This window comes from Rhododendron vialii, chromosome 7a (assembly GCF_030253575.1).
Source record: "Rhododendron vialii isolate Sample 1 chromosome 7a, ASM3025357v1".
NCBI lineage: Eukaryota > Viridiplantae > Streptophyta > Magnoliopsida > Ericales > Ericaceae > Rhododendron > Rhododendron vialii.
The window spans coordinates 2,364,931-2,392,101 of NC_080563.1; the positions used below are offsets into that span (position 1 = coordinate 2,364,931).

The window sequence follows — 27,171 nt, forward strand, 5'->3', positions numbered from 1 at the left end:
AAAAGGAGGAAGAAGAGAGACAACGTCTTGTATCCGAAAACTTGCCGTTCACCTTATCAATTCGATCTCAAGGGTCGATACGATCATATATAACTCAATTTTTGTGTCCATGGATTAGATCGATTCGAAAGTTGAGGTAAATGGGTAATTAAGTGGTGGGTGTAAAAATCCACAATGGATTGTGTTCTTCAAATCGCACGTTGCTTTCTACCATATCGTTTCAAAACTGGAAGAAAAAAAGAAGACCCATTAGCCGTTGTCAATAGAGTTGAAGTTATCGAAAGTTTGGTAGTAGTTAGTATTAGAGCATCCTTATTACACTAGTCAAATTTTGGGCCAAATTAATCTCCAAAAATCACTTTCGGAAATTAGATAGTCACTTTTTCACATGTAATTACACAGAATCAGGTTCTCTATTCTAACTTTACTATATCAAACTATTTCTTTTTTCTACTTCTAAAAAAGAATAAAATTAAAACAAAAGGCCATGGAAAACAATCATATGTATTAGGAGTATATAATGGTAATAAGTATACTATGGAGTAGCAGTGGCAACTGGCAAGACAAAAAGCCCGGGCCGCTGTAGCAATTCTGCTTTTGCCGTGATAATGAAGCGAAGCGAGACACGTGCAGTGCATATTTTGCCCTTCCACTTGGAGGGAATTGGGGTTTTAGTGGGCGAGGTGGGATAAAATATTGGGGGAATTACGGTTCAGTGGAAAACGGGGCAAATAAGTCCAACCACATGGGACACTTTTTAGGAATTAAAAACTCCATGGAAAGAGAAAAAATAATGCCAGCTCATGGTATTAATAATTTACTCAGACAAAAATATCCCTCTATTGTAACACACACTCAGGGAGCAATGAACACACATTCAGGGAGCAATGTACACACACTCAGGGAGCAGTATTATATGATTGAAAGAGCAATATAATTTAATTAAAAGTGCAATATTATGTGATTAAAAGAGCAGTGAAGCTACGTCCACCGATTCCCAAGTCGCTGAACTTCCATCGATACCTTATACATGACGCCGTTTTGGATTATTATTTTTTTGGTGTTGAAACATTTGGTTTTATCCTTCTCTTAGGACTCTTCAACGAGAGCCCTTGACTAAAAAATTAATTATGATCCTTTTGGATAAAATGATAAGAAAAATAATATCTTTGCAATGGTTCAAACGGATTGAAAATCGGAACGCTTAATTTTTTTTCATTTGGTTTTATGGTTCTCTTAGGGCTTTTCAACGAGAGCCCTAGAATTAAAAATTAATTATGATTCTTTAAGATAAAATGATAAGAAAAATAAGATCTTTGCACTCATTTAAAATGATTGAAAAATTAGAGCACTAATTTTTTTTCATTTGGTTTTATGATTTTCTTAATACTCTTCAACCAGAATCCTAGAGTTAAAAATTAATTATGATCATTGAAGATAAAATGATTAGAAAAATAAAACCAATTTTTTTTAAATAATCATAATTAATTTTTAGCTCTAAGGCTCTCGTTGAAAAGCCCTAAGAGAACCACAAAATCAAATGCAAAAATCTTATTTTTTTGATCATTTTATCAAAAATGATCATAATTAATTTTTAACTCTACGACTCGTTGAAGAGCCCAAGAGAAGGATAAAACTTAATGTTTAAACAAAAAAAAAAAATCCAAACTCATATTCAACTTAGATCCATAGAAGGGACAACTTAGATTTATAGAAGGAGCAATTTAGATCCAAACCCAAATTCAACTACATATCGACTCATGATCTCATACAATGAACAAATTAGGTTCATAGAAGGGGCAACTTAGGTCCAAACCCATATTTAACTTAGGTCCATAGAAGGGGCAACTTAAATTCATAAAAATGGCAATTTAGGTGTAAACCCAGATTCAACTACATATCGACTCATGATCTCATAGAAGGGGCAAATTATGTTCATAGAAGGAGCAACTTAGGTTCATAGAATGGGCAACTTAAGTACACAGAATGGGTAACTTAAGTCCAAACCTAGATTCAACTAAGGTCCATAGAAGGGGCAATTTAGATTCATAGAAAGGGCAACTTAGGTCCAAACCCAGATTCAATTACATATCAACTCATGATCTCATACAAGGGGTAATTTAGGTTCATAAAAGGGACAACTTAGATTTATAAAAGAGGCAACTTAAGTCCATAGAAGGGCAACTTAGATTTTTATGGTTTCAAATGGGACGCGGAGGCTCTGCTGTGCCTCATGGACCAGTAACCCCTACCCACACCAAAAAAGGGTACTGTTTTTGGAGGGAAAAAAATTTTAGGCTTCATATTTGCAATCCTATGGAGCAGAAACGTGATTATAAGAGTCTTAGAGATAAAATTTAATTATGTCTCTTTAAAATAATATAATCAGAATAATAAGATCTTCACACTGGTACAAACGGATTGAAAATTGAAGCAGATAATTTTTTAAACTGTATTTTTAATATATAAACAGTCTAAAAAAATTAAGTGCTCTAATTTTCAATTCGTTTGAACAAGTGCAAATATCTTATTATTCTGAACATATTATTCTAAAAAGATATAATTAACTTTTGTCTTTAAGGCTCTAATAATCATGTTTCTACCCCATGAGATTCTAAATAAATAGCAAATACTTAATTATAAGAGTTCTAGAAACAAAAGTTAATTATGATCCTTTAGAATAATATGTTCAGAATAGTAAGATATTTGCACTTATTCAAACGGATTAAAAATTGGAGCACTTAATTTTTTTAAACTGTTTATATATTAAATATATAGTTTAAAAAATTATCTTCTCCAATTTTCAATCCGTTTGAACCAGTGTGAAGATCTTATTATTCTGATCATATTATTCTAAAGAGACATAATTAAATTTTGTCTCTAAGGCTTTTATAATTACGTTTTTGCTTCATAGGATTGCAAATATGAAGCTTAAAATTTTTTTTACTCCAAAAACTATACCCTTTTTTGTGTGGGTCCCTGTGCCACGAGCCACACCAGAGCCCTGCGTCCTTTTCAAATGTGTATGGGTTATATTAGTCTTTTTACATCATCTTTCCATGTATGAGGAATTGTTTTTTACCGTTTCATATTGGGGCAATTTCCAGAAAACCTGTTAATGGGTTAAGAATTTTTTTCTCCTGGTCCCACTGAACACGAATTCCCCCTAAAATATTCCCAAGTGGACAAGTTTTTATGAAATTGCATAAAAATGAAACGGACAAAAAGAAAATTTTCATACATGAAGTTGGTTTGTAGTCAAATTTAGATTTAGACCTAAGTTGTTCCTTGTATGGAACTAAATTGCCCCTTGTATGGACCTAAATTGCCCTTTACTTGACTACTGTCAAGAACATCTATTGGGTTAAGTAGCTGTTATCTTCCCCTAACCCATTTAGCTAGGAAACCCCTTATATGGACTTAAGCTGAGTTTCTTTGGGCTTTTTGAGTTTTTTCTTATTTTGTCGTGTTTGAATTTTTTTCTAAATTTTTAGTTTTGCGTCAATTTTTTTTGACTTTTTGATTCGTCCGAATCAAAAAAGTAAAAAAATTTTACTTTTATCCAAATATTTTAATACTTATCGTCAGCCCAGTGGACTGACAAAAGCAAGACCGTATTTTGAATAAGGACCACTTTAAAACTCAAAAAGTCACTTGTCACTTTTTGAGTTTAAAAGTGGTCATTGATCAAAATATTTGAATAAAAGTAAAAAAAAATTTACAATTCGTCTCGTCAAGACTTTTTAAAATTTACAATTCTATTTTAATTTGTCACTTTTTTTATAATTATACAAAATCAGACTTTTTACTTTTACTCTCCACTCAATAAAATATTGTTTCTTTATTTACCCCTAAAAAAATCCGTGTAAACGATAGATCTTAAAATAGTAAAAAATTACTGTACTTCTCAACACAGCTTTCTATCACACCCGGTTGGAACAATCCAAAAGAAATAATAAAATAAGTACTCTTTAACCTATGCACAGTGACACGTTAGAAAAAAAAAAAAGGAATTGTAGCTATTTTAGATTTTGCTGAGTTGTGAACGAGACTGATATTGGGCCAATTTTGAAGGATTTCTCGCTACAATAACGAAGAAGGCTGGTTTGACCAGCCTGATACGGATGCTCTAAGAGGAGAAGGGATTATTGGGCTCGAGGCTGGTTCTACAATAACTTCAAGACACTTGGAAACTTAGAGGAGAAGGAATTATTGGGCTCGAGACCGGTTCCACAATAACTTCAAGACACTTGTATTTCCAGTACCGAACCTTTATGTTTGGAAGAGAAACTAATTAGAGAAAGTAGAGTACATGTTCTTCGTCACATCGATCTATTTTTGCTTCTTAATTTCCTCCCTCTTTCTTTTAGGTTCCAAACAAGAAGAGGAGAAATGGAAATTACTTTCGTCTTCCTTCCCAGTGCAGTTTCCAATCCAAACAAAGACCTTCGCGTAAAAATCGATTCGTGTTTGGCATGTGATTGTCAAGGTTTTGGGTGTCAACATAGTTGGGATGTTTTGTTCGATGCCACTTTCCACGTATTTCCTTTAGAGCATCAACAGTGGAATAAGCAAATACGAATAATCAAAACATGTCACATCAGCTTTTGATTATCCATTTAGAAGTTGCTAAAGTTAGCAATGTCAAATCCCACATTGGTTATTTTTTGCCCATAATCAAAATCAATGAGCCCTCCAAATTTTTTTCCTTCATTTCACGCATATTTTTTGAAAAAGCGATTTTTGAAAGGAAAAAAATAGTTTATGTTATAAAACAGTTAAAAAAATTAGTTTTTTGAAATAAAAAATAGTTTTTCAAAAAACACACTTTGTTCACTTAAAAAATGTAAATACAATTTTGAGAAATTTTGAAAGAATTATATTTACGCAAATAGTTTTAAAATAAAAACTATAAATACAGTTTTTTAAAAATATATTTTGTGTAAAAAATAGTTTTCTATAAAAGAGTTTTTAAATTTCAAAAACAGATTTTTGAAAAACACACTTTATTTACTTATAGTTTTTAGAATTTTTGAAAAAATTGTTTTTTGTAAAAAAAAAAAAGTTTCTGAAAAGAATAGAAAAAAAATCTGAAAATTACAGTTTTTTAAAATTATTTTTTGAAAACATTGTTGAGAGAGAGAGAGAGAGAGAGAGAGAGAAGGTTTTTGTGTAATGTTGATGTACTTGATTGAGAGATAAAATTTGGTTATTGACAAAATATTGCTAGCTTTGATTATTGAAAAGCTAAAATTTGATGAGTTGTTAAGAGGTTGTTAAATTTGGTTATTCCAACGTGAGCACTTTTTTGATCCAACATTGCTAACTTTAACAATTTTTTGTTTTGCTTATTCCACTGTGGATGCTCTTAGTCTTTGTAACTATCTTTTCAAATAGGGAAAGACTACAATACACACTCCTTATTTGAGTGTGTATCATATGCATCCTCCAAATGTTATGAATTACAGAGAAAATATTACGAATCGTATTGCTAAAAAGTTATAAATCGTTTAAAGGTTACAGGATACACCAAAACTTTATGAATTATAATGAAAATGTTACGAATCGTATTGCTGAAAAGTTATGAATTCTAAAACAAAAGTTACAAACGCGCTAAAATATTATGAATAAACTATAAAATAGGTGCATATGGTACACCCTTTTAAAAAAGTGTGAATTGTAGACTTTCCCTTTCAAATATTATGAATTTTTTTTTGCTATTCAAAAAAAGTCGACAATCTAGTGGGGTTTTTTTTTTTTTTTTCTTTCTTGAATTTGGGCTGGGGTCAGAGAGATTCAACTCAATGGACTGTCTTTTTTTTTGGGAAAATGACGGCCAATGAGGTGTTTAATAATTAATACCCGTCAAGGACATTTTCAGCATTAACAATTGTTCTTAGTATGTCATTGGCCGGTATTAATTATCAAAACAAATCCTGGACCGTAATTTTCCTTTTTTTTTCCCATAGGAAAAAGTAACATTTTATTAAAGAAAACTTGACAAAGAGCACATCAAATTGGTTGGGTGGGTGGGTGGGTGGGTGGGTGGGTGGGTGGGGGAAGGGGAGGGAAATCCAACCAACGGTTGGATGAAATGCCTTGTGGGCCGAAACCCAAACACCTAGAAAGGGCGGAAACCCAAACACCTCAAACGGCCAAGCCCCAACAGGCCAGGCCCAGAAACAAAACACCCTAAGGGCCAAAGCCCGAAACAACTCAATGGACTGTCGGGCTGCCTTTTGTACCAGTTAAGGAAGGAGAGCCCATGAGCTGGCGAAGTTGGGCCAAGCTCACCAGACTGGATTGGTCTAGATTCCAGATTAGCGTAACATAACATAATTAATTGCAGGATTAAAAGAGCTGTTTGGGAAATTCTAAATTCTAACAGTCGTTTTTTTTTTTTTTTCCCGAAACGACTGTGACATTGGGCCTGAAAATACGGACAGCCCCCTTCACTAAGGCTCGCTCGGGCCGAAGGAACATGGGCCAAGTAGACGGTCCAACTGTTCATCAAAACCTATTATGGAGTCCTGGAAACGTAGGGCCAGGCCGAGCTGAATCGTGCCTGACCCGTGAAGTTGACCCATCAGTCAGCTGGATTCTTTGTGGCATCTCAGTGTCGCGTTCTGAACAATTGCTCGGCCACATGAACACCGAGTTCATTCACGACGTCACGTCGCGCACTTGCTAACGTCACGGGCCTCGTATCCAGCATAAACTTATACTTGGGGAGTAAGTACATACAGTCTTTCTATAAACCCTAAGGAGATATGCCTTTTCTAGATCTTAGATGTGTACTCTTGCATTGCCTCTCTCCAGTTGAATCCAACCAGACGGTGCTAACCGGTTCTTTGTTTTGCAGACTTGAGCAAATCTATTCGGATCCGATCCGAGTAGAGACAAATCCATTGGGGGCAGTTTTGTTTTCCTTCTTTTTGGCAGCTTAATTCTTTAGTAGGTAGTTAAAGTGAGAGTGTAGGAAATAAGAATGTAATCCAACCTCAAAACTGACGTTTACACCAAAAGAAGTGCTCCCTTTATAATAGAGTAGTAATATATAATAGATGTAACATATGACCATCTAACAGTTACATTTGCCTAAATATACTCTACTGATAATGCAAAAACTTGTAATCCATCCCCATGATGGGGTGGATAAGAGAACACTAGCTCACAGATTGCATTTAGTAGATATGTGTGAAATACTACATTGCAAAGAGATAAAACCATAAACCATTCTTTTATATGGTTATTATTACACAAACAAGCAAGAACATACTCTATGAAGTCATATATATATATATATATATATATATATATAGGTGTACATTTAAAAAAGTTCAGATAGACTTCAAAGCACCCAACCCTGGACCATGTTACTCTCACCAGCCATGCTCCTTGGAACAGATGATTCACCATGAACATACTGATACCTGTTTTCGAAAAGCATGCAACAATAATAGAATTAGCTTTTCATTTTTGGATTTTGCAGCAAAAAACACCTTCACAAACTAATTAAAGATAAAATAAGCACAATGACTAGATAGAAAGGCAGCTAAAGGGTACGTAGACTATACTTTAAACCCTTAAAATTTGCCCAAGCCTCACTTTCGCTCTTAAACTTCAAATTTGTGCATTGTGACAACAAAAGCTGCGATTATTTTTGTCGGCGCGATCTAGTAATCGAATTCCCAAAGAAACTACATGATCATGTGCACCGAATCCAAGGACAATGCGGGCAAATCATATTACTCTTGAAGGAATGCCATGTGGTAGTACTCCATGTCTCCAAGTGTATTGTGAGATTAGTAAATTACCGTGGAACCAATGAGTTTTTTTATTGGTATTTCATGAGAACAAAAATGGTGTGGTGTATCATAAATGGTGTGAAATAATGCTTCAAGAGCACTCAATAACCAATAACCTCCCAATACGTAACGTCAGAAAAACTTCAAGGCCACGTGGCAACTTTTTCCCAATTACTCCCTCCGTCCCAAAATAATTGTCCTTTTTTGGTAGTCATGCCATTTGCAATTTTTATTTTTATTTTTCAACTTATAATATTTTTCAAGAGTTTAAAAATTTTGTATAATGGAATTAATTAAAATCTATCAAACAAAATCTATATTGTATGTAAAAAATATTATAGATAAAATGATATAGACAATATTTTGAGCCCTCCTAATTAGTGAAAAGTGACACTAAATTTGGCACGGAGGAAGTAGAAGACTAAATGGTAGTAGCTTTAAGGTGCAAAATGGAACTACCCCAAATTTAGTTGTCTAGAGTCTCGAGACCATCCTCTCGCTATATATATCACCACAAAAGGGCTTCCACAATGTATGTGGAGAGAGAGAGAGAGAGAGAGAGAGAGAAAGAGAGAGAGATACCCCAAATTTAGTTGTCTAGAGTCTCGAGACCATCCTCTCGCTATATATATCACCACAAAAGGGCTTCCACAATGTATGTGGAGAGAGAGAGAGAGAGAGAGAGAGAGAGAGAGAGAGAGAGAGAGAGAGAGAGAGAGAGAGAGAGAGAGAGTACCCTATTTGCAAGACTGGTTCATTATTGTCGCAGTCCATGGGATTGGATTGACAAGGGTGAAGAGCAAAGCTGGTGTTTCCAGCTGATGCATTTGCAGAATTCCACGGGAATGGAAGGGGTCTAAGACCTTGCCCTTCTGCCTGGAGCTGAAACATAAATTTCACAAAGACAAAGCAATAAGGGTTGGCCCCAATCCTATCATTAACAACCTATATGCCAATAATCATCTACACCACAATCAACATATGGCAATAGTCGAGGTGTGCGAAAGCTATCCCAGAGGCTTGAGTTATAACAAAATGATTATCACTCTCCCCTCTTACGTGAAATGAAAAGATTACCCTTACATGTGTTGTTTTTTTGACACACTTTTCCCCTTATGAAGGGTAACTGTACAAATTAAATGAACATCGGTAAAGACCAAAAAAGGAGGTGTGGATAAAAAGGGAGTGCGAAAATCACTTTTCTTAACATGAGATGCAACTGAAATAAGTAGAGGACAAAATTTTAATTTCAAGAAACAAAAATATTACCGATGACAACTCTAGCGAAACCTTCATCTTCAGCTGCTCGTTCATGTCTCCAAGCTGACGCTCCTTCAAGATTAGCAATGCATAGCATAAAATCACATAAAGAAGACAAAAAAATTACTCCCAAAATCACTGTTAATAGAGCAAATTAGACAGGAAGGTAAGCAAATTATGCAACGAGATATACTTCTCGTATGATCAAAACGGATTTTTGGAAAGCACATCCTTAGTTGAAGAAGAAAATAAACAAGGATCATTCCCGGATGAAAAAACATCCTACGTATGGTAATTCCATTTTGAAGTGGTTTTTTTTTTTTTTAATTCGTGATAGATATTGGTGAAATCAAGCTTTTTTTATTTTTATTTTATAAAAAACAGTAAATCTTTTGTACGGTGATTTAATTGTGAGAATCTGTGCACAGAACCTTCTTCAACATCTTCGATGTACTTCTAGTTCTCAAAATAATACGAAAGAATATCAGTGTTAAATAAGAGGAACTTGGTACTAGATGGATTGTCTACAATTTGAGAGTTAAGATTTTAAAAAATTCGGATTGCGTCTCTACAATTTGGAGTACAGTTGTTACTTGTTAGAATAGCACTATAAGCCCGCGAGTACCTTTCTCCTGAGCTCTTCCATTTGATCTATCATAATCTGTGTCTGCATTTTAAACAGAAAAAAGGAGAAATTTGATCAATGTGCTGTAGATGGATGTCAAAAGCACATATGTAATTCGGTATCTACTTCGATTTCTTAGAGAAGATGAAGGAAGCATGAAATAGAAATAGCAGAATAGATCGATGAGGCATGCAAGCCATTCGTTTCATTTAACCTTTGGGGCAAATGACATAATGCACACCATTTATTTGGGTAAGTACGAACGATATGCACACCTTACATTCACATTGAAAATTCATGGTTTTTTGTCTGGAAAAATTCAAAACATGAGATCATTATCAAAATTGGCCCAAAAAACAATGATCTGGTTAATTTCTAGGCCCGCAATTTGTTATGAGTTTATGTACTAATTAATGCCATGAACTCATACACAAACAGTACGACTTTAAAATAGACTCAACAGGTGCATGCCGTCTACACCTAAATGAAGATAGGGTTATATAAAGTTTAGAAACTCTTTTGTGATCACTCAGCTTGACAAATTTTATCGTAGCAAAAGAATGGTCCCTTTTTATATTAGAATAGATGGACAACTATGAATATCATGCGGAATTTCTTGGTGAAGTGTGAGCTGAGCTAGCATTTGAGACAAGATTCAAGTACCTTTCTTTGCCTAGTTTGGGTAAGAGCTCCTTCCAGCTGTTTCTCCAGATTCTGCAACTCCCTTACACTCAGGGGTCCTAGATCTTCTCCAAGCAAGTGCCTTAATTCAATTATTAGTACGTTACCCGTTAATTGCTAGCATAGTGTTACAGTATTTCTAATCTTGCTAGGCCTCTTACCCAAAAATAGTTATCTTTTCGATGCAGTTTCAGGATTAGAGAGATGGAAAACTTTTTCATTGGTTATTTTGAGAAAAGACAAAAGAGAAACTCTTCAATTTTGTAGAAGAAATGGTCTTCAATTATTTGAAAATACCTTTTTAATATTTTCTCAAAGAAATGGTTTTAAAACCTGTCAATCTATCACACTTCTAGCAAGTTATTTTTATTTTTTTTAAATAGCAACAAGTTTATTGCGGAAATCCTGATAAGGGTACATTTTGAGGAGAAGGGGAGGGAGAATCCAACCAAAGGTTGAATGAAATAAAAATTTCCCATTAGGAAAGCTGATTCTGATTTCTTGCCAGAAATCTAAACATAACCCCTAAAGTTTCCTAGCCACAGAAATGCAAAATAAGGCTCTGAGGAAGATCTATATAATTAGATAAAATTAGAAAGCTCACAACCTTTGAGTGCGCTGAAGCGATTCGTACTTCACCCTTAACTTGGATACCTCTTGGAACCAGCTCTGTATTGATTCGAAACATGACGTAACCATATAATATCATACCGAGTATATTAATTCGTTTCAATAAGAGATTTCTACAGCGAAAGAATCAATTACCTGGGTTTCATGTTCCACAGTGTTGTCTTGAGGATTGAAGGAGCAACGTTGATACTTCTCAAGGGTTTTGGTCATACTGAAAATAGAACACATCTATAAATAGCAGCCTTCATAAGCCTATTAGTCCGTACAGGAAATAAAATAACTAAACAGTTTACAAACCAAAATATCAGATTCAAGAATTCCCGGCAGGTTCATATTATCAGATTTTTTTTTAATCGGCAACAAAATTTATTATTAGAAACTCGACAAAGAATACATCGAAAAGGACGGATCTTTTGGGTAAGGAAAACAACAATAGCACTCGAACCCCATAAACATAGGTTGATGTATTTGTACTTTAGTCTCGTTACTCAAATATTTGAGAAACTTGATAGGTAGTAAGAGAATGGATATCAAATCCGTTGCGCAAAAAAGAAAAGAAAAGAAAGAAATAAGAAATTTACCCATCACATTTTTAGTTGGGTGAAACAATCAATTGCACATTTCTTGCCTTTCTACATAGGCACTTCATAGTTCGCTGGACACTTTTCAAGTTTAGAAACCTTAAGTTTTTTTTAGCATTTCCAAGGAAAAACTTTTACTATCATACTTGCCTCATCCATGTTGCAATTGAATGTAGCCTCATGACACAGTTGCAGCTCCTTGTGTGGCTAAGAAAGAGAAATTGCCTGTACTAACCATACTTGACCAGACCAGACCAACCTTTCATACTCCCTCTGTCCATTTTTTAAGAGTCTCACTTTGTAAGTTTAATTTTTTATGGAGACATTATCATTACATTCTAAAAGTTATAAGTTTTCCTACTTACCCTCTACAGAGACATCATCGTTATACTTTTACTCACTAATTTTTCAAAATGAAATATATTTTTAGGGGCAAAATAAAAAATGTATTACCAATTTTTACTCACTAATTTACAAAATGGACATTTATTAAAGGAATATCCCAAAATAAAATACTGAACTCTAAAAAGGACGGAGAAGGTAGACTTGACCACCTCCCCTACCGTACATTACCAGGAATCCACGGTTACCGCTTACCAAATGCCATTACTTACCCAAAACCTGGTGTATGACTCGTTTATCATGCTACACCGTGTATAGTTACAATTTTTCAACATGTATAGAAATGCGCCAAGCAAAAAAAAAAATGTACACAAATATGTAAAATTAAGGATGATTACTCATTCACGCCAATGGCTAACTTCATTTTTTACTCAAGTTTTGCTTTAAAAAAAAATTCAAAAATACCATCCAAATCGGCCCCGGCCATTGGACGCGCTGGAAGTTCTAATAGCATCTTTAAATTTGGGTAAAGATGCTATTAGACGTTATTATCATGGCTAGAAATATTGCAAGAAAGTAAGAAACCATATTTCCATGCTTTTGTTTTAGCAAAAAAAAAAAAACGCATTAAAAAAAGTTTGAAGGAAAATTAACAAAATAAACTATTATAAAAATAAACTGTAGCAAAATTATCTTGTTCAGCTGTGATAGCTTGAGCTATCCAAAGATTAATAAAATTATTTTTTGCTGTTTAAAAAAAAAAAAAAGTTTCCATGCTTTGTTTGAATCTAGAGGACATCCTAAAAACCACAAGGTAAAAGGTTGAAGCTCAAGCCATTAAATGGTACTACTCTTTCTTTTTCGATGGTACTGTTTTCAGATCATAAGGAAGAAGAAGATCTAAAAAAAATTGAGAAAGAAAAGCAAGGTTTTTGTTTTGTCTAACCAAACAACTTCGTCGAGAGAAAAAACACAAATCCCACAAAAAACAGAATTTAACTGGAAGTAAAAATCACAAAAGGAATCTGTTTCCAAAGATTAATAAAATCTTTTTTTGCTATTCAAAAAAAAAAAAATGACAAACACGTAAACAGCCTTTTGCGCATTCTTTAACTAAATCCGGTTGTTTTTCCTGGTGAAATACTAAAGTCTGAATTTCTCAGATACGAAATTGTTCTGCAGAAAATAAGGAAAAAATTATATTGACATAAAACCAAGCAAAATTTACACAAAAAATCTCATCAACACAGACATGTTTTCTAATGATACTGTAATTGGGCAGAAAAGAACAAAAAGATAAAAGGAAAAACAATAGAAATCTTTGCACAAACAAAGGAGAACAAATCTTCGATTTCTTGACCAAAAACGTAGAGAGAGAGAGAGAGAGATCAGACATTACCAGCAACAAACCCATTGCAGTTTTTTAGCTTTAAAAAATCCCAGTATGAGTATTATATAACCCCACTTCTCTTTAGTTTTTAGCACTTCATGTGCCATCTTTTATCCCAACATCCAAAAGTTATACGGAAATGGTATTGCAAATAAAGATGTATGCAGAAATTGCAGATTAGAAGAGGAAAAGTTATCATTGAAGCAGAGATGAAGAGAGAGAAAAAGGAGCTGAATCAGTGAAAAAACCACCAGATCTAAGAACGAGTATAAGATAAGAAGACAAAATTTCAATCTCAGATTTTCAGATGCTACACACACACACACACATATCGAGAGAGAGATGAGAATAAAAAGGGAAACCCTAGATCTTGCACAGAGGTCCAACAGGAGGGCGGAGTTTTGGGGAACAACAAACCCGTCAGTTTTTTTTTTTTGTTGTGATATTTTCCAGAAGAGTGAAACGTGTCGATCTTTCATTGGGAGAATCCACACACAGAGCATATCAATCTAGTCTAGAAACATTATGGAGAGAGAGAGAGAGAGAGAGAGAGAGAGAGAGGTGTAACTGCAAGGTAACACCAGTTTCACCATAACAGAACGGTCTCTGTGTGTGTGTGTGTGTGTGTGAGAGAGAGAGAGAGAGAGAGAGCACGCTAAACAAATTTCACGAGACAAACATAGTTGAGATGTTTGGGTTCATTCAACATGTTTATAAATTTAAAAAAAAAATGTTATCCGAAAATCATTAAATTTATTTTTTGCTGATAAAAAAAATCAAATTTCAGGAGACCAAAAGGAGATCCATACCTCCAGAACGAAACAAACACACCACAATATTTGCAATATTTTCGTGGATTATGCATTTTGGAGATTACAAAGACTCGTGAAATACCCGGCGCTGCCGAATTCGTAGAGCTTGCCGCGGCTGGAGAAGATGATGAGAGCCACCTCGGCATCGCAGAGCATGGAAAGTTCGTAGGCTTTTTTCAGCAAACCATTTCTCCTCTTCGAGAAGGTCACCTGTCGATTGATCTTGTTCTCTATCCTCTTCAGCTCCACTCTCCCTCTCCCCATTCTCTCTCTCTCTCTCTCTAACAAAAAAGTATCCCTTTCTCTCTCTCTATGACTCTATATGTATGAGACGAGCAGTAAGGAAGCACCAAATGTATGTGTGTGTGTATTTATGTCTCGTCTCAAATTCAATTTGTCCTCTCTTTTATGTGTTTTATCTCTCTCTCTCTCTCTCTCTCTCTCTCTCTCTCTCTCTCTCTCTCTCTCACTAGAAGTGTGTATCTATACATGAGAATGGATTGGTGGAGGATATAGAGGGTACAGGAAATTCCTTCTCCATGTAAGTGAAAGACAGAGAGGAAAAAACTCAACTTGGATCTTCACTTGCAACAAAATAGAAATACAGGAAATTGTTTTTCTTACTTTATTCTGCTTTGATACTTTGTTTCAGGAATGCCCTAACTCTCTCTCTCTCTCTCTCTCTCTCTCTCTCAATAGGGCCCGTTCGGACAAATAAGTCACAGTAGCTTATTTTTTGTTCTTATTCAAATTTTTTTCGTATCACTTGGCTTATTGTCATTTTTTTGGAGATTATTGCATCCTCACGATAAGAGGAATCTAAAAAGTAAAATTTTTTGACCGAAATTCAATTTTTTTTGAATAAAAACGAAAAAATTGGCTTATTGATTTACTTTCGTTTTTATTCAAAAAAAATTGAATTTCGGTCAATTTTTTTTACTTTTTAGATTCCTCTTGTCGTGAGGATGCAATAATCTCCAAAAAAATGACAATAAGCCAAGTGATACGAAAAAAATTTGAATAAGGACAAAAAATAAGCCATTTTGGCTTATTTGTCCGAACACCCCCTAACTCAGTGTACAGACTATACTGTACTACAGAGTTCTCTCTTTTTAACCCACGCGCCTTCATCATTCTTGACGTCCAAGTTGCTTTATACTCCTCCGTTCCGGTTTAAATATTTTTTTACGAAAATTCGTACATTTTCAAACTCTCAAAAAATACCATATTTCTATAAATTAATGTTTTTTAACACCAAAGGAAGTACTCAAATATGAAAGGACAAAAACATACACTTATTATTACTAAAAGACGAGTTTATTTTCCAGCAATATTCATTTCCCGCAATATTTTTCAACATAAATAATAATAAACTTTTGATCTGACTTTTGTAATTTTACAGTACAGTATCAATACTTTTTGTTTACAAGTGGGAATGAAGTCTGATTCAATATTCTTAATTAGTTTGACATGACTTCGACGATCGATAATAAAAAGGAGCTAATGTAATCTGTCCTCTTTCTCCATTCGACACAACTAATGTGAGAGATGTGAATGTACTGATCGAATTACACAATTGAAAAGTCATGTAAATATCTTTGCATCGTTTCTTTGTGCTCTTGCTTATTTTATTCTTCGTGTTTTAATCTGGATCGTCCAACACGCTTTTGGACGGTCCGAATAGGCTGCTCGGACACTATGTGCGCACGGCCACGTGGTACCTCACCAGGCACCCGCTCCATCTTGTTTGTGTGTTTGGTCGAATTCACAACAATAATTTGTACAGGAATCACAGAACTGCATGAAGTTTTTAATGACTTGCACAGCTTTATCCAAATTCGAATAAGTAATAACAACATGGAGGCCAAAAATCTCTAACCTCTTTTTTTTGGTTTCATCGGATCAGATGAGACATAGGCACTTGGGACCCTCAATATATTTTGATCAAAAATAGAACCAGGATTACTGTGTTCTTCTACCGAACTAATCTGCATTTGGACCAAACGTGGCATTTCCTATAAACACGACCCCTAACTTTGCTTTGGAACCGGCTCCTCTCATATTCGCCTCTCTCCCGTTACCATCCAGTTTGCATTCTGTGGGCCCATTCTATGTTTAGTTGAAGGTCTTGTGTTCGACTGAATGGGATTAAATTAATTGAACGTCTTGTGTTCAAATCCTCTGCACCCGGGCCGGGAGGCCATAAATGGGATAAAATCATATTCTTTGGGGCCAAATTAAACTGGAATTAGAATTCCGTTTGCCGAGCCAAAAAAAAAAAAAAAGATATACCGTAATTAGAAAACATGCAAGGGACTGCCCCTAGAAATAACCAGAGAGTAAATTCAGGTGACCATGATCTTTCTTTTCTATCATTTCATATGTCACAAGGGGATCAGGTACCCCACTTGGACCCCATTATTTTTTTTTCTTTTTAATTAAGGTTTAACTGTCAACAATCACCTAGCTCCATTGTAGTACTTGAAGCTGAAACAAACCAACCTTGCCAATGGGTAGTAAACTTTAGTACACTTTCTATGTGATTTGACTTAGCATCTTTAGTTTAATTTGTTCATAACCTTCTTTCTTTTTTTCCATCTCTCAGCTGAACCGGCCACCATGAACCACCGGAGGCCTCCGCCTCTCACTCTCCGGCCTATTTGCACATCCACAATTCACCACCACTACCTACCTCCCACCGGCCACCACCATGACTGCCCCTTGGTTTCCGAAATGGAGAATGGAGATGTTGGTTATCAATTTGTGTTTGAATTATAATCCTAACTCATATAGCATCTTTAGTTTAATTTGAGTTCACTAGGTCCCTAGCAACCTTTTTTTATGTTTTTCCATCTATCAGCTGATCAGCCAGCCGCCATGAACCAACGGAGGCCTCGCTCCCTCCGGCCTATTTGCACATCCACAATTCACCACCGCTACCTACCAGTACCACCCCACCACCATGATCGCCCTTTGGTTTCCAAAACGAAGAACGGAGATCGTACGTGCTTATCTCAATTTGTGTTTGTGGACGTGATAATATGTTAACTATACTGGCATGAACATTAATCACGTAATTCTTAATTACTCACCATGGTGCATGTGAAAAAGCAGCCATATTGATTGCTTCGTAAAAACTGTTATTGACAACTTTAGGAGTAATTCTTTTGTCAAATAGTATGTAGTAATTAATTAATGTCAAGATTTTCAAAGCCCTGGCTAGCTTGTTTCAGTTTAGGCTATATAGTACAGTAGCTTGTAACTCTCACATTTGAGCCATGCAAATCAGATTTGGTGCGAATTAGCATAGCAAATGGGAGAATCAAATTAAGTGTTGCATCAGTTTACCAAAAAGGTAAAACAATTGACTTTCTAAAATGCACAAGTGATAGATAGGAGTGCTCCTTATACTACAGAGCTTGACACAATGTGATGTGTATGGTGGCAGACTAGCACATGCATGCCAACTCTTTTAGTACAATGCTGAAACTTCCCCAAAAATAAGGGAAAGAATATTACCCCAACAATAATGAAAAAACCCAAAGGTTTAAGAGGATGTGAGGCCCTACACCATGAGAGATTATTCAGTGTCCTTGGGGCCCAAGCCTCTTTCTGGCCACCACACGCTGTTGTAGGATTCTTACACTTAGTCTTAAGCTCTACAGAAATGTGTGATTAAAGAGAGACCCGTGACACCACGTGACAGCGTGGGCATCACCGGCCACTTGTCAAGAATGAATCACATGTGGGGGAGCGATCAGATCCAAGAAAGAGAAAAGCTTGTGAAGGTACCGTTGGATATAATAGGTGGTGAGGTAAAGGTGCTTCAACAAAATGAGGCGGCCACCAAATTAATTTAAGGCTCAAGAGGCGGCCCCGCCTTAGCCCCTTAGAAATTACAAATTAGGGACCCAAATTATTTTTAGTATCCAATATTTGAGCTTAAAAATTTTTCAATTCCGAGCATGTAAGCCAATAGGAAAAATTAGGACCCTTTGTTTGAAATTCACCTTAGGCCCCCTAAATGTCAGAGCCGGCCTTACAAAATGATAAAGAAGCTTCAAAAAACAAGGACACTCCAGAGGAACATATATCTTGATCTACTTTCAGACGCCTTCCTTGTTTTTGCAGATAAATTAAGGGAAAATGACGGTCAATAACGTATTTTGATAATTAATACCCGTCAAGAATATGCTAAAAATATTTGTTAATGCTGAAAATGTTCTTGATGGGTATTAATTATCAAAACACGTCATTGGCCGTCATTTTCCCATAAATTATTAAGTGCAAGACATTCTTTTCTTATATAGCTAAAATGGGTATATCTCATAGAGTATCATAGTTTAAAAAAAAAAGTGTTGAGTACCGATCAATCTTTTTTCTTCTTTAAATCCAAGCTAGTTACTTTTCCCCTTGAAATTAAAATCCATGCATGATGCCTGCTATATACACCCCTGTTTTTTTTTTTTATTACCAAAACATGTTTGGTGACAAATCAAAATCAGTCCCTTGATCATCTCTTGTTCCGTGGTTTTTTTTTTGGTTTGTTCGAAGGTCAAGGATTTTTTGGGCCAGTTTACACACCCTTCAACTAATTTCCTCCCCGATTCAGTCAAAGGAAGGTCATCCATGCCGAAACTAGAAAATTCACTGTACATTTTTTCCTCTTGGCCTGACTCCAAAAATCAAATTAATCCTGATCAATTGTGATGAGAACATACGCATCAACCAACCAGACTGACCCTCGGGCTCTTGAACCATGGAGTTGCTATGTGCATAAAGAAAGTTTGCCCCATTTCATGAAATTCCAATCAAGTACTCCATGTAAAGTCCAATCTCATCAAGTCTTATATATCCAGGGCCATTGTAGTCTTTTTAACTTTTTGGGCTGCTAGCAAATACTAAGATAGAGTATTTGCAGTACAACCCCCATGCCATTTGTTCTCTCAAACTCTGATGGTGCTTTAACAGAATTGGGATGACTATGTATACCCACTTTTTTTTCAATTTCGTGATTAAAGCCCCACAAACAAGCACTTCCCACCCTACTTCCAAGAATTTTACCACAAAGAGTCACAAATAGGATAAGAATTGAAAATTTTGGAATAGTAAAAGGTCAACAAAAAAAGAACAGTGAGGCATTTAAGTATGGCACATGATCAAATTGCCCCATATGGACACCAGGCACCTATTTCTTGTACCACAAAAGCTATGGAGGAATCACATCCGGTACAGTTGGCCTATAGAAATTATAGGGGCTGTGGTAGTGGTTAGGGTTTCCCTTTTGGTGGGGGTGGTCTTGATGGTGGTGAAAGGGGTTTTGGTTGGACTTTTTCCATTTTCGGCCAAGCCTTCTTTATCAGCTGAGCTTTCAAACATTCAATGGTGTGAGGCTATAATGGTAATGGGACCATATTGGAGTACCCCAGTCAGAACAGGACTGTGTTGGAATGATCATTCTGTCTTCTTTTTTTCTCAAATCTTTTAAACTCCTTGGAATAATTGTTGCAGTATTTATTCCTTGTTACACTATTGTGATCAGTTAAGCTTCTTGGTTTTAGGGTCAGGGTTGTGAGTTAGCTTCTCTAATAGGCGAAATCGCCCATGATTGCAAGATGTTGCCAAGCAAGATGCCGCCGATCACCTTGCCGAGCGCATCTAGACTGTCTAAAAGTATTTTTAATGGTCCGAATTAAAAAAACGAACTCTTTTAGGAGAAGAATTTGTTTTCGATTCGGACCATTAATTATCGAGATGGATGGTCCAAATGCGCTCGACAGACGCTTGGCAGGGTCCCTGGGTCCGCCCGTGAGGGGGCATCGGTCTAATCGTCTTCCACTAATTTTTTTAGTGCAGATCATCTATGATAAGATATGAATATGTTCTCATAAATGTCGGCAAGTGATTCATCGGAGTCTTATTATTTAGGAAAAAAAGAGAAGGTTTACTCTAAATAATAAATTCCTCTGTTATCTCGTATGTAATACAAAAATGTTGAAAATTGAAATCACGTGATTATTATTTTAGTAATCATAGGAATCTGCGTGATTACTGCATTAAACTAATTATTGAAAATACTATATAAACTGACCAAAATGAACGACTTCTTCATCATTAGTACAAGACTTGTGATCATAGCCCCGCCGAACCTACTAGTTGACGGGAAAGACATTGAGACCGTACAACGAAGATGAGTAATGCTTTGTTTGGATTGCTTTTTTTTTTTAAAAAAATTAACTTAAAAAACACTGATTATTCATAATTTCAATCATTACTCACCTCTATCTCCAATCATTATTTTTATTTCTCTCTATCTTTTTCAATCATTACCTTTACTTTCCATCATTTCTCTCTCCACTCACAACCCTACAAAAATTTTCTAATTTTTTTCAAAAACTCATCTAAATACAGCATAAATCATTTCAATGAGAAAAAAAAAATTAAAACCATCCATACAAAGTTTGAGAGAGAAAATTCAGACGGATGGTTTGAAAAAAATGAGATGGAGAACAATCGACATTGATGTTACTCCCTCCGTAGGGCCGGTTCAAGGGATTTGGATGCCTAAGGCTAAATTATGGGGTGGTGCTCTACGTATTTTTAGAGGTAAACAACAATGATAGAAATATTTCTTTGTATTACCACTTTAGACTTCATAATGCATGTTAATGGCTTTGTCACTAGTGGCCAAAGTAACCGGCTTGAATTCTACTTGACTTGGTTTCAAAACCTAGCAGTTCCAATAACATTATTTTTGGGAAAAAAATATTTCAAAAATAAAGCTGCCCAAAAGACTCGAATTCGGACACTCCATATGGATTAAAATCAACTTACCACTGAGCTAACAAAGACATTTGTGTTATAAAACGAACAAATAATACATATACTAATTTACAAATAATATTGGAGTGCCCCTAAAATTTAAATTTTTTTAGATGCCCAAGGCTCAGGCCTCTTGGACCTTGGCCCTGTCCCTCCGTCCCATAAAATTTGGCACTTTCACTATTCAATTGAAAAAATTAATCATATCTTTTAATCCGTAATATTTTTTATAAGCAAGATGGATCTTATTTGATAAATTTTAATTTGTTCTATTAAACAAAGTTTAAAAAATCGCCTAAAATATTATGGGTTGAAAGATATATGCAATTTAAAAATAACACGCATTCTTGAAAATGTCCAACTTTATGAGACGGAGGGAGTATATCTGTTGCATATTTGCAGCCTAGAATCTAGGTTGGGCTTTTAAAAGCAGCTACCAGTTTGCATGGCATGCGGTGAGCCCTGGCTTTCACCGCAGTAGTACTGTGTAGGAGTGGTTCATATGGGGTTGGGGACCATCATGCCATCACGGTGCTTTAAGTTTCCTGGAATGTTATCCATGGTTGGTGAAGTTGAAATGAAGATGGGGGCACAAAGTACCGCATCCAAATTCAACTCAAGATTTTTTTTTTCCCAAGCTTAATTCAAACGATTACGAGGTTATGTTACGAAAAGTTTATGTAGTGTGCGTGTGCAGGAGAGAGAGGGGGAGGTGTGAGAAGATCGAGTTAAGAGGTTTTAGAAGGAATAATCCAACAAAAAAATATAAATTACTAGCCAGGTAACAACATCCAAAAGTATCTCTCCTCTCTTTTATCTCTCTTTCCCCCGGGCCACCATTACCTCTCTTTCCCCCTACCCCTTCCTTCTACGTCTCTCCCCGCATCCTTGTTTTGTCGGTTTGTGCCTCTTTTCCGACGATGTTCGTGACTGTTTCGCCGTCTTCTCCGTCGGATTCTTCCTTGGCTGAGTCCGATCTCAGGCTTAACGGCCAGGCGTTTTCGGCTGCAGGCTGGGAACGTTGTTTGGGCGGTGTGGTTTCCCTCAATTTTTTGCGCATTTTTTGATAATTAATACATGTCAAAGATATTTTCAGTATTAACAAATATTCGTAATATGTCTTTTGCGAGTATTAATTATCAAAACACGTTCTGGATCGTCATTTTCCCAAAAAATTGACTAAGGAAAAAGCCCCTTAATCTCCGCATGGACTGGACTAGCTAATCTAGTCCAATACAAATTGGGCCAGATTCTTTTTAAAAACCTCGATTCATGGGCTTGGCTCGGGGGTGCAATTGGGCTTGAGCACTGTGCAGTGTGCACCCAAAGTACCTAACCACTGCTTTAGATTCAGCTACTGTGAGTGTCTCTGATTCTTGTGGCTGCGGGAGAGAAATCTAGAGAGCGAGAGAGAGAGAGAGAGAGAGATGACAGCAGTCGGGGAAGGGCAAAGAAGACAAGGGAGACCACCTCCTCCGCCCAGGGGCGGGCTCCCTGGGCCCCCTCCTCAAATGGCTAAGCCCGGCCCTCGCTTCGAACCCGTTGATCGCGAGAAGGTTATCTCTCTCTCTCTCTCTCTCTCTCTCCTGCGTATGCATACGCAAATATAAATATGTATGTACTTGTTTATAGATTGTTATCTACTTACTTGTCTGCTTCTGTGAGTTATATACGGTTTTGAACTCTATTCGTTGCTGTTTTCTAGGGTTTCTGTTCACGGTGTGTAGTTCAATTTTTAACTGAAGTCTTGATGTTAAAGTTTTTTAACGCTTTTTTCAGATTTAATGGCTCTAGTTCACTCTGTTTAGCTTTGAAATCAGAATTTAGGTATGGATTTGGTTTCCTTTTTTTTTTTTAATGGAAAACCTATCTTGGGATGAGAAAGGGGAGAGGGGAGTCATCTTATGTTAGAACTTGTGGCTCATATGTTAATATGAAGAGATACTAAAAAGTTCTAGAAAGAGACCAGATGCCGGAGTGGAGCGGAACAAGTGGAGCTAAGCGCAACGGTACAGGAGTATTTTTGGGATTCAGGCCAAATACCGGATTAGGGTTAGAATAGAGTAGGTGTAAATACTCTATGTTGTAAACCCTGTTTCAGTTGATTGAATAAGAAAATGACAGCCGCTCTCGCTCCCGTGGACGTACCCGGTATTGGGGAACCGCGTATATCCTGTGTGTTGATTTCTTTACTGTTTTCTATTCGCATATCGTGTGTGTGTTGATTTCTTTACTCTTTTTGAAGTTCAAAAACAAACAGAAGGACTTGAAAATTGAAAAGATGCTAGCTTTGTTGGTGTAGTTATGAAGGAAAGATAACATTCTATTGAGGATTCAGTTTATCGTCTAGTGCTTACTTTCTTGTTAGATAGGGTTCTCAATTTCATATGCATTTTTAAAAGAAGGAAACATAATGCATTGCGAATTTGTTCTGTGATCTTGAATAGGTTAGGAGATTTACGATTCCGAAGCTAGACAGAGATAAGGGATAGAAGGAATTTGTCCTTGTGTATGGGGAAAAAAAGGGTTATATATGGAGACTTATACTAATTCAGACTGGTTAACAAATTGGCCAAGACAAACTCGTGAACCGTGTGATACTTACAATTTTAGAAGGGGAAAACAGCTCTCATCTAGTGTTAGAAGTTAGAATCTATGAGGAAGTATTGTGTTTTTTCTGACACCACATTTTCATTCCTTTTCCAGTGACAGCGCGTGCGTGCAATACATGCCCAAAATCTTAAATGAGATATTTGGCTTCTTGTTTCATGTTAATCGTGGCATGGGACCTTTACACTTTTTTTTTATTTTTCGTCTTTTTTGTGCTTTAAGCCATTAATTGAGATTTCAGTTTTGCTGATTCATTGTCTATTCATGTTGACATCTTATTCCATTCATATGCAGACTTGTCCCTTGTTGCTTCGAGTTTTCACGAAGGTATGTTCACCCTTATTCCTCTTGCTTGTACTTACACTATGTTGCTTGTGCATCATCATGTTCTATCATTCTATCCCTATGTTGTGTGTTGAGCATATAACTGTTGGGAACCTGAATCTTGCCCTATATATTGCATGAAGGTAGTAGACCAGACAGAATAAACATCGCTTCTGGTTTTGAGGATATATGTAATTTAAATTTTTTTTTTTTTTGCTATAACCAGTTGCTGAGAGCATTATGGTGTTGTATTCATTGGTTTATGCCTTATTAATAGGAAAGGCATGGAGGTGGTGAAGCATGAGTCTCATTAGATGTCAACTTACCTTTCTCTTTCCCATCAAAAAGTTTACCTGAGTAGTTCTGTCTACAACTGCTAAGATAGTATCATGTGCCATATGTTGTAGTAGAGTTGAATCTAGCTTCCCCTTAGCTGCTGAGTTTTAGTCTGTTTCTCGTCTTCTTTGGCTTTGCTAGCATTCTTTGCTTTCTCTACAGTGAGAGTACTAGTAGCTGTTGTCGGAGCTTAGACTGGCTACTGACCAGCATCCGTCTCCGCATTAAATTAAGTATAGAAGTGCAGTTTGTAATCAAACTAGATATCAAGTCTATACTTTTGATTATGGCCAAGTCATTAGTGCAGCATATCTATGATAGGTCCTCTCCATAGATGATACTCTGTAGGTTCTCAGTCTTTATTACAGCACTAAATACTAATTTTCTTAGCTATGTGAAGAAGATTGTCAAGGGCTCTCTCCATTTAAGTTCTAGTTTTTGGGATCTTAAAGATCAAAAGACGCAGAAATGTCCATTTTCTTTTTGCTTGTTAGCGGAACGGTAGGAATAATCATTACACCTAGCAATAGAATAGAATAAGATGTTTGAGGCATATGTAAGACTATATAGACATTTGCCCTCACTGTTTAACTACAAAGGATGCATAGATTGGGGCTTTGCTTAATATGGCCATTTTGCGGTAGCTTCCGGTCAATGACAATCATGGTCTTGTCATCTACTTCAACTTTTTGAATATCATATAGTTCAAACTTTGCCTTTTTTAGAAAGAAAACTATCTTGCTTCTGTCTCTACGCTAGTCATTGTTTTTGCTCACATCCTCTTCAAACCTCTTTGAAAATGTTCTACTGAATGAAAAAGTTTTGTATAGTTGTGAAACAAACAAATAAGAAAAATCATTCTTCTTTTGACACCTTCTTTAAATTGAAGTTAATAATACTTCATCTATGGTCATTCATTTTAGCTTTGCCTTGTTTTGTGTAATGTTCTTAGGGCATTCAACAGCCTTTTGGAGTGGTGCTTTAGAGTAGTTGGATTCGTGCTATGTGTTATTGGGAGAAAAACATAGTGCTCATTCTAGTGGTGTTATCGAACGCTGTCCTTTTCTGTGTATATTAGTCTTATTTCTCTCTCTCTCTCTTACCCACACAACATCCGCCTTGTTTTCATTCTTACATCGCCATATGTGGTTCTCTCTCTCTCTCTCTCTCTCTCTCTCTCTCTCTCTCTCTCTCTCTCTCTCTCTCTCTCTCTCGTGTGTGTGTGAAATGCAAAAACCGAGTTACGAAGAGAGTTTTGAGTCCTTTTCCTTTGGATTTTAACAGATTGGAGGTCATCATACTGATGAAGACTTTGCAGTGAGAGGCAAGGAGCCAAAAGATGAGGTCCAAATTTATACGTGGAAGGATGCTACACTCCGTGAGTTAACTGATCTGGTATGTTGAAACAATGTTCTGCGGTCCTCCTCCTCCTTGCTGTTTGAATTGTGTGCGCACATGAATAACCAACTGGAGAAGATTTCAACTTGTCATGACACAAACAATCTAACACCAATACTTGGTGTGCTTTCATGTATAAATTTCCCTGTTTGAAATGAATTAACTCAGTATAGAATGCCTATCTATACTGACAGACATTCTATATTGAGTTGGACTGTTAAATTACTTCATGTTTCACCTGACATGGGCATTGTGATTTTTCTGATTCTGACCGTGGGATTCAAAGTTTGTAAACAGAGTGGCCAACTCTGTTGTTTCCTGTCAAACAGGGTAACGAATTGCTTCTTCAGAACTGGTTGACATTGTATATCCAAAAGAAACTATTAAATCTGCTTAACAAAAGCCTATTATGACGTGCCCTTTTATGCTGCATTGAAATTTTTTAAAACCATTTAGTCGTACTATGTATACATGATCATGTAATTTATAGTCCCTTCTCTCTAGTCATCGTGTTGATTAAACATCTTTTACAGGTTAAAGAGGTAGCTCCAGAAGCAAGGCGAAGAGATGCGATGTTATCTTTTGCCTTCGTTTATCCAGATAAACATGGGCGCTTTGTGGTGAAAGAGGTCTCTCTCTCTCTCTCTCTCACACACACACACGCACACACACGCACACACAGAATTTTGTGCGGGTGCTAGCATCAATATGTAAACGCAAGACAACTCATACTTGTCAGAGGCAGAATATAGCACTAACTTCTGTTGCGTTTGCGTGTTCATTAAGGGTTGCCTAAGTAGTTCCATTAATCCTAACAAGATCCGTGCGAAAATCTCTAGAATGACCAATTTAGGCCCCAGTTGACAACTTCTTTGGAGTTTTTTTTTTAAGGCATCATTTTGCTTTTGTGAATATTTTTGAAATTTGTCATTTTTTTAACTTTTTCTGCGTTCTTTCCAAAAGACTAAAGTGCCTCATTTTAGGGTTGTAAATGAACCAAGCTGTTCGTGAACAGCCTGGTGTTCGTCTCGTTTTGGGCTCGTTCAAGCTTGGGTCATTAAGTTTTTATTGAGCTCTAGCTCGAGCTCGCGAAAATATAATAAACAAGCTTGAACATTAACATGCTCGGCTCGGCTTGGCTTGAGCCCGTGGAAAAATTAATAAACAAGTCTGAACATTAGCACAATTGGCTCCATAAGGTTCGTTTTCTTTTAACAGAAGGAGATTACTTTACTTCTTATTTATTCAAAAGTAACATATTGCTTTGCATTACTCAAAAACTATAGTATATTGTATCACTATTCGAAATAGAGGCTTTTTCTTGTTACATGCACATGCATAATCAAAATTTCCCCTACTATGCTATGTGAGTATACATATATGTTTGTGATTGACTGCCTCGGCTTGTGCTCGGCTCATTAAGTTTTCACTATGTTCGAGCTCGTCAAAATTTTTGATAAACAAGCTTGGACACGGCACAACTTGGCTCGGCTCGTTTACAGCCCTAAACTCACATTTATGGTTCATGCTCGACTGTAAATGCACAAAACAT

At 36.2% G+C, this 27,171-nt stretch overlaps 2 protein-coding genes across 4 annotated transcripts in view; one reads left to right on the forward strand and one right to left on the reverse strand.

Annotated features, from left to right (window-relative positions):
• LOC131334157 (histone deacetylase complex subunit SAP18) overlaps window positions 1-27,171 on the forward strand; it is a 40,371-nt gene that overhangs the window by 12,624 nt on the left and 576 nt on the right. The window contains exons 2-5 of one of the 3 annotated variants that reach the window (XM_058369045.1): window positions 22,359-22,507; window positions 23,856-23,888; window positions 25,506-25,616; window positions 26,153-26,248. In XM_058369045.1, the coding sequence (XP_058225028.1) occupies window positions 22,379-22,507; window positions 23,856-23,888; window positions 25,506-25,616; window positions 26,153-26,248 (369 nt within the window). In that variant the 5' untranslated portion in view covers window positions 22,359-22,378. Of the gene's footprint in view, window positions 1-22,285; window positions 22,508-23,855; window positions 23,889-25,505; window positions 25,617-26,152; window positions 26,249-27,171 lie in introns of those variants that run through there. The other 2 variants (XM_058369044.1, XM_058369047.1) reach the window with 2 other exon arrangements.
• On the reverse strand, window positions 7,014-14,796 carry LOC131334154 (agamous-like MADS-box protein MADS3). The gene is made up of 8 exons (XM_058369041.1): window positions 14,212-14,796; window positions 11,140-11,215; window positions 10,982-11,043; window positions 10,357-10,456; window positions 9,694-9,735; window positions 9,078-9,140; window positions 8,545-8,690; window positions 7,014-7,433 (listed from the first exon to the last, which is right to left on the reverse strand). The coding sequence occupies exons 1-8, from the start codon at window positions 14,391-14,393 to the stop codon at window positions 7,352-7,354; spliced, it is 753 nt and encodes a 250-aa protein (XP_058225024.1). The 5' UTR covers window positions 14,394-14,796; the 3' UTR covers window positions 7,014-7,351.

Excerpts from the sequence above, each read along its gene's own strand:
- LOC131334154 (XM_058369041.1), bottom strand. The coding sequence starts at position 14,393 with ATGGGGAGAGGGAGAGTGGAGCTGAAGAGGATAGAGAACAAGATCAAT. Across the intron at positions 11,044-11,139 it reads CTGTGGAACATGAAACCCAG|AGCTGGTTCCAAGAGGTATC; the intron begins GTAATTGATTCT and ends GAATCAATACAG. Across the intron at positions 8,691-9,077 it reads TTTCGCTAGAGTTGTCATCG|CTCCAGGCAGAAGGGCAAGG; the intron begins GTAATATTTTTG and ends TTTATGTTTCAG.